The sequence below is a fragment of the Priapulus caudatus genome, unplaced genomic scaffold (genome assembly GCF_000485595.1).
Source record: "Priapulus caudatus unplaced genomic scaffold, Priapulus_caudatus-5.0.1 Scaffold113, whole genome shotgun sequence".
In the NCBI taxonomy this organism is placed as follows: Eukaryota; Metazoa; Priapulida; class Priapulimorpha; order Priapulimorphida; family Priapulidae; genus Priapulus; species Priapulus caudatus.
In genome coordinates this window covers 303,856-311,701 of record NW_014577174.1, presented here as the reverse complement: position 1 = coordinate 311,701, position 7,846 = coordinate 303,856, and the positions used below count along the sequence as shown (strand labels likewise).

Here is a 7,846-nt window from a genome sequence, read left to right as displayed (position 1 = left end):
CTGGCTTTCTCTCTCTCTCTCTCTCTCTCTCTCTCTCTCTCTCTCTCTCTTTCTCTTTCTCTCTCGTTGGTTTTCTCTCTCTCTCTGCGTTCCATTTTATGCGTTTGTGAGCAATTCGAACGCGTCTTTTAATCTGTTTGTCATGTGTTCACTACTGTGCTTCCTGGGTGTGTATGTTCCACGGTACATGCTTGCGTGCTACGTGTACGTGTACGTGTGCATCCGTCTTGCATTCACTAATGTGCTTCCTGGGTGTATGTTTCACAGTACATGTTTGTGAGCAACGTGCATATGTGTGTACGTATTTGTGCATCTCCAAGTTAAACTCACGCATTTGGTGCACTGCACGGACCAGTATTCTTTGAGGCGACTGGTGGTTATACGGGGCAGATGAATTCCATGTTCAGCAGTACATGTATTTTTGCCTGCGCCAAGTATTTTTGTACAAGGCGATGGCCTTATTCATGATTCCTATGTAGCTGCTTATGGTTTAATGGGCAAGTGAAAGGGTTCCTATCTGTGCAAAATACTTTCTTTACGTGAAAGTTTGATGGAGGTTTACGTAGCAGTATTGCTCATCTCTCGTTAGTCTTTCTTGCCGTCAGGGGGCAGCATGGTGCAGTTGTGATATATGTAAATTATGATTGCAGTTGGCCTTTGTAGTACTAAAAACCTCTTGGCAGCTGCTATAAATTACACGAGAAACGCTGTCTATCTATTCCAGGTGGCTAATGTATTGGTTAACACAACTCTACTAGGGGGCAGCACATGGCCACCTTGATGGTTGTGCTTGTAATTTTTATATTTTCAGTAAATAATCCCTTGTCATAATAAAAGTGAATGTCTAAAAGGCAAAACATTTAGGCATATATGATTTATTTTATTTTTAATGCACTCTACTTGTACTTGCAACTTCTAGATTAGAGTTCCTCCTATTTTATGTCTTGTATGACGTATAGCAGGATATTTTATTCCCTACCATATTTATGTTGGTAAAAATCACGTATTAGCAAGGCTCCTTTTACTGCTAAACATATTCTATACCAAAAACAAACAATTAACCAGATGAGACGGGATACTAGAGAAGCGTTGCCGAAAGGAGGTGTTGATCCCAAGCGCTATAAGCGCAGATCTTGCGCGCAGTTCCGCGGCAAGGCGCACGCGACCGCGGGAACGTCCTACGACAGTATGCAGCGCTGGCAGCTATGGATCCGTGCGCCGAATGCATAGGCCGGCGCACGAGTCCCTCAACGTCCACTTAGTGGGCAATTAAATATTCCATCTAAATCATGTATTTATTCCAAATATGTGTGCTAATAATTTAAAGGGACAGTAGCCTCTAGGATTTTACTGCATACAACTGTACTTACTGTATAACAAATCGTCTATACCCACATGTATTTGTCACCAGATACTTAAAGGGACAGTAGCCTCTAGGATTTTACTGCATACAACTGTACTTACTGTATAACAAATCGTCTATACCCACATGTATTTGTCACCAGATACTTAATTAATTATTTACACATCAACGCTACGAAATTTGAACGGCGCCATGACACCCGCGACCGTGCTGCCACCCTGAAAAAGTTGCGTATTTGCATTTTTATTTTGCAGGTAAATGACCGAGGGCTAATCACAAAAGTGCAATTATATTTATACCTAAATGCTATTTAACCGAACGATATTCATTTTAGGGCAAATTTATCCATATTATAACTGAAACTATATGTCGTTTATAAGATATTACAATCCTTTTGCTTTTAAATGAATAAATAAGAAATACCCTCGGTCTGTAGCCCTTGGCTGGAAAGTGGTTTTGCGCAACTTCTCAGATCGTGCGCTTTGAGTGGCGCCACCGTCGTTGTAATCAAACTGTAGTCGTTAGTTTTAAAACATTTTTTAAAAATATTTCTAATGGTGATTGAACCATGAAACTTTTTATGTAGCGCAATTATAACCTAAATTAGCTGAAAATAACCCTAGAACCTAGAGGCTACTGTTCCTTTAAGCTTTTTAGCTCAGCTGTCAAAGTCAGATGCAGCTTGTAAAATCGCACGAATGTCCGGCCGTCCGGCCATCCGTGTATCAACAGTTACGGCACAAATCTTAACCACGCGACGTACGATCTTGATATTCGGGACGTCGGGGAGGGGGGGGGGGAATCGCGAAAAGGACTGGATGTCGAATTTGGGGGTCAAGAGTCAAAGGTCAAGATGTGTCAATGGAGGGGGAATATTTCCCCCTTAACTTAAGGTATAGGAGGAAATACGAAATTGCGGCACAAATCTCAACGGCTACGCTCTTAATATTCGATGTATAGTGTGATGGGGAGGAAACCCATCACCAGCGCGAAATTAGAGGTCAAAGGGCAGTGGGAGCAAGGTCAGATATCAGACATTTTCTGAGGACATGGTCTAACGGACCGAGTGCAAAACTTTTTTGTTTCAGCGCTGACCTACCATTTTTATCACTATTGAAAGGACCGTGAAATCTACTTTCCGCTGCTGACGTGCGAAGAGTAAGTGTCTGATAACCTTTTGACCCTCAAGAGGAGGGTTAAACATGGATTTGTTGACTGTTAACAAAGGACTGAACTGCTTTTGCTATTAGAGCCCCCCCCCCACCACCACCACCACTACGCTCGCGCTCGACGCATATCCATGATAACGTTAATATAGCAAAGTCATTAAAGTTACACAGCTATATCTTTATTACTGTACTACCGGTATAGCAAAGACTATTAACGCGGTGGCGGGAGGGCACACTTGATTCGGTTGCCAGTGAGTCTATCAGAAGAATACCCGGCTACAGTAAACGTCAATTGAGCGCTGTCGCTCTGCGGCACTTGTTTTTAAATTGGTGGAATATACTGTAGGAAGTGTGTTTCTGTGAGCTACAAAATTAAATTGTGATAATTTACAACATGTATAACAATCACTGTGAAAGCAATGGTCTGTGCTATCACTAACATACTTAACTTCAGAACTAAATATCAGCGTAAATATCAGGTTCCTAAGCAGAGAGCAGTACTGAGAACTCATTTACTGGTTGCTGATCCACTCCAGAGAAGAATTCACATAATAAATACTATTTTATTAAAAAAGATAATAAACTGAAATTGCTTTGTTAAATGGTACAACAAACTATGTCATTTCAAACTGTGTTCAACACATCTCGAGTCACACGTACGTGTCCTAATCTTGCATGCATATCTCTGTCTGCAAACGAAGAGGTTTATGCGAAATTCCAAGTCACTCTCTGCTTAGTTTACAATGTAACAACATACGCCGTTACGCTATATGGTGGTGCCATACGTACAGGGCTCATTAAATAACAGTGAAGACTACTCGTCGTCATTCTGCCTAGCTGAGCCAAATTTCTTTTCGTGTAGCAGGTAGTTCTCCACTGTGAACTTCTTCCACCGGCGCAAGGCTAGAATAATTCTATCTGAACGTGTTCGTTCATTGCTGATGCCTCTCACCAGCACGCGCTGCACATCCAACATGTTCTCGTTGTCAACCCGTGGGCCAAGCACAATGTCAATCTCGTCCCCCAGTGCCACCTGGCAGCTCTTTTTCAGCACCCGCTGTCTATTGATGCGCAGTTTGCTGCCATAGAAGGCGTCCTCGGTGGCTGAGCGTGATATGCCAAGCCCAGTCTTTAAAACTGCGTCGAGTCGCAGGGAACTGACGGTAACAACCATGTCCTTAAAGTCCTTTGGAAGCCCATCAAGGTCGTTATCATTGTCGTCGTCCACCAATCCCATTTCGACATTGTCTTCATCGGAATGTTCTTCTTCGACATTGCTTTTATGTTTCCCTTTCTTTTTGCCCTTGTTCTTGTGCGATAAGCACCGTAGTTGAGTCAATACAGGTTGCACGCTCTGGTTCAGTGTTAGCATGTGTCTATGCTCGATTTCTGGACCGGGTATAACACTGTTCTTGTACCACGCCGGTAAAAATAAGGATGGTAACGCGGAAATATGCCTCTTCATAGTAACTGAGACAATGCCATGCCAAGCACACACTGCCCACTCCTGAGTGTAGCAGCCAAACACTCGAGGACAGCGAAACGTTATCGCTCTGATGGGCGCTGCCATCTTGAAAAGTGTTCGTTTCGATGTTGTATCTTCCGCGTAACAGGTGGCGCTAAGAGGTCATATCTGAAATCTGTATATTTCCATATATTACACTTACAGTATGAACAAAATTATGAAAATATGCAGCAGTTGGCATTCACAAGTCGGCCTCGATGTTATTGTTCCTCTACAGGGATATATGAGTTCAATTGACTCTTTTAATTTACATGCTTCTCGAGGAATCATTAAAGCTGTTTTTGAGGTTTTAGCTACCTTTGAATTAAATATTCTGGTTTGAAATGTACTTCAAATCAGTTCCATGTAGTATTTTAATCACATTAAAAACGGCGACAAAATAAAACAATATGGTTTTAATGCACGTCATAGCTTTTCATGGTTATAAAATGTAAAGTGTTGTACGAATTTGATTATTTCGACTTGAGTGGTCAACTGAGAGATATCTGTTACGTGCCTAACACAATGTATCTAAGCAATCTGGGAGGGGTTGGGGATGCATGTTAATTACGTAGGTCACTGTTGATCAATAATAGGAAGAATAATTGCTAAACATTTTTGTTAACTATGCAGGATAAGCTCTGCGATTAGTTATTATTTTGTTTGTTAGAATCATTGAATCTTTTATATAAAAATGACACAAATTAAACTGAATTCATATAACAATTATAATACATATGATTTTTTACCGGAATTCAATTGAACAATTTACTCAGACCCTTACATCCGAAATCTATATGAAGCATTTCACAAATAATTCCCACTTTAATTAAATGCTCAGAACAATTTACCCCCCCCCCCGAAATCCCCACCTTCCTAAAATTCCCACTGTTGCCCTCACATTGCCCTCTCGAAGAACAAGTGGCTAGACTGGTACTCGCTCCCACCTCGATTACTCGATTAATTTACTCGATTACCCATCGAGTAACTAAGAGCCGAGTAAGTAATCGAGTCGAGAGGTGGGAGCGAGTACCAGTCTAACAAGTGGCTTGACGGCTGTAACTGTAGCCGATATGTGATAACGTACGTAATAATTATTGTTTTAGTGGTGACCATATTTCACGCGTTGGAGGGGGCCGGAATCCGGACAAGCATTTAGCAATACCAGACGAAGGTGACCGCGTGCTACTACTGCAGCCACAGTGCTGCAGCCTATTTATAGCCTCTTTTGACGCGACACTTGCGTTTGTAAAGCGTTTGGAGCGTCGCGTACTACATCGATATTGCCATTGACGTGTGCGTTGTTAGTCATGCCATTGACGTATTTCGCAACCGAACAAACCAACGCGCGCTCTTAATTACTGGCTAGGCGGGTTAAACAGCGAATCAGTATCACATGTGTGCTTAAAGTTAATACGAGTAACTAATAGTTATTACTTTCATACAGTAGTAGTACGTATCAATCGGGCACCCCACTATTTGTACAATGATACAGGGATGCGTAGCGTCTCGTGCGGAGTCAAGTCTACGCGCCAACTTGTACCCTAGAGCAGGCGCGCCTACGCCATGGTTGCACCAACCATGAGTCATGTTTGGCTTGGCGCCAGAACCTGGTCATGATGTCATCATCTCGAATGCTGATTGGGTCGAGGCCAAGAGTAGGCGTTCTGATCGTCACGCGCCGGAAATTCGCCTGCTTGCTATTGGTCAATCGACCAGCAGTGACGTCACCAACGCTATTTTCCTTCAAACAACGAAGACGTTGGTTCACTGGTTGTAGTTGGTATCACGCCACCGTCGTGATTTGATAGGCGATAGGTTTGGCATACGATAGTTGGCGTGCGTATCCAACACAACTTGTAAACAACCAAGATGACCGAGTGCCAGCGTTTGATCTCAGTTTCCCTCGGTAAGATAGCGGCGTCTCGCAGCAACCGAAGCGGAATCAATCTTCACAAGAACCTGATGGTTTCTTGTGTACTGAACCGGGCTCGGACGGCCTTTTACGAGGAGAGTCTGGCATGGTACAACAGCCGACACACAATGTACGAACCTCCGGTGATGGATTACCGAGACACCAGTGGCAGTGGGTACGATTCGGATACAGACATGTCGGAATGCGAGTCATCGGCGGTTAGCACCAACAGTGCAGTTAACGCGCACTGTACCAGCCCCACAGCATCGGATTACACTACCACCACGTGCTCGCCCGCCGCGCATTCGCCCTACCACGAAACCGAGAACAAGGAGAACGTGCATCCGAGCTGCCACAACGTCGTACCGGATCAACATTACATCGTCACCAAACCCGCAGAAAAAGTAGACACATTTGACTGTGATAGCGACCCAAGCGAATCGCACAAAAAATCATACACAGTGCTGACGTCACCGACCAAACGCAAGCTGTCCGAGGTAGAAGCGGCGGTCGAGAGTATCCAGCCGAAGCGGCAGAAATGCTCCGATTGCTTCGACGCGGACTGTAGCCACGCGGAGAGTCCACAGACGGAGCAGATCTCAACGTTAGTGAACTATCTCAACTCTGGTTTCACCAGTCTGCTCACGGTATCGGACATTTCGACTTCGAGTAGTTCTTCTTGCTCTAGCGTCAACGAGCAAAGGGGAAGCTGCTGGTCGGCCACTCAAGGGCGACCTCTACTGGACAGCTTCGAGTCGGTCTCCCCACCAGTCATCGTGATGACAGTGTGAACGAGAGTTACCCCCCTCCGTTTCTAGACTAGACACTCTAACTTCGTTAGAAGTTGACACGCTACAACGGTTGTAGCAGCCGCTGCCGCGCTGGCACTCGCGGGCCGACTGTCACGTGACCGGATTTGTAAACAAAGACGGCAGAACCAGTTCGGCCCGTCCATGACCCAAGCCAGCCTCAAAGACGCTAGGCTGCAAGCCTTTGTATACGCTGTATCAGCAGACGCCAATCCAGTACGCAGTCTAGCAGTGTACAGTACGTTGGTGTGTGGATATCTGGAATCAGTAGTTCTGAATAATTGAATAATCGGTTATTTTGTTCTCACAAAACTGTACTTTTAGCCGGTCTGGCATTTGAGCGCTGTAATATGTAAACTGTTCTTCGCGAAAGCCAACCGTTGTTTGCCGGCTACGCATACTTATTGTATTGTGAATTGCTCTTATTTTTTCTCTTCGGTTTCAGTCATGAAGTTGAAAATTATATTGCAGTAAACGATGTTTTCGAGCGTAGTTTTGTTGGTACAGATAAGGAATGTCCCATGAGTCTTGAGGACATATTTCTTTTGTCTCTGGACGTATTTTGAAGCTTGTACAGCAAGTGATTTTTGTGTTTGTGTATTGTAATTTCCAGAGTGGATTGCTACTCTGGGTTTCTCGTTTCCGTGTTGTGATTTGTTTGCGAGTTATTTAAAGATGAAGAGCTTTTGGATGAATCTGTACAGAGTAGTCTTGAAATGAAATGCGGGGAGCATTGGTCAGACAAGATTTTATTATAATCTTGGAAAAAGTGAATAACTTTTGACTTCCAAAAAAGTATCTACAGAGAAATTACACGTGCTTGTAGAGGGTTTGGCAGGGGTCCTGGTGGCAAAGTGTCAAAGACAGTCAAAAAGAGATTAGAATGATGACTGAATCATGTACATAATACAAGGGATTAAAACCCCCTACCTGTGTAAATAGTGATAAATAAAAACGATGGTATTTTGATTAATAAAAACACTGTTTTGTTTGCTGTTTGCTATGAAGACAATGTGTTTGCGGGAGTACCAAAGTAACACGTTTTCATCCATTTTAAACCTTTGCTTTCTAAGTGGCTTATAGAAT

The 7,846-nt window shown here is 43.5% G+C and overlaps 2 protein-coding genes across 2 annotated transcripts; one reads left to right on the top strand and one right to left on the bottom strand.

Annotated features, from left to right (window-relative positions):
• Positions 1-2,793: 2,793 nt before the first annotated feature.
• On the bottom strand, positions 2,794-5,654 carry LOC106805430 (uncharacterized protein C6orf203-like). Its single transcript, XM_014807011.1, has 2 exons — positions 5,513-5,654; positions 2,794-4,172 (listed from the first exon to the last, which is right to left on the bottom strand). The coding sequence occupies exon 2, from the start codon at positions 4,100-4,102 to the stop codon at positions 3,347-3,349; it is 756 nt and encodes a 251-aa protein (XP_014662497.1). The 5' UTR covers positions 4,103-4,172; positions 5,513-5,654; the 3' UTR covers positions 2,794-3,346.
• A 254-nt stretch (positions 5,655-5,908) lies between these two features.
• LOC106805409 (immediate early response gene 5-like protein) lies at positions 5,909-6,742 on the top strand. Its single transcript, XM_014806982.1, has one exon. It carries the CDS (start codon positions 5,909-5,911, stop codon positions 6,740-6,742), a length of 834 nt encoding a protein of 277 aa, XP_014662468.1.
• Positions 6,743-7,846: the final 1,104 nt, after the last annotated feature.

Coding starts and splice junctions, on each gene's coding strand:
- LOC106805430 (XM_014807011.1), bottom strand. CDS start 4,102: ATGGCAGCGCCCATCAGAGCGATAACGTTTCGCTGTCCTCGAGTGTTT.
- LOC106805409 (XM_014806982.1), top strand. CDS start 5,909: ATGACCGAGTGCCAGCGTTTGATCTCAGTTTCCCTCGGTAAGATAGCG.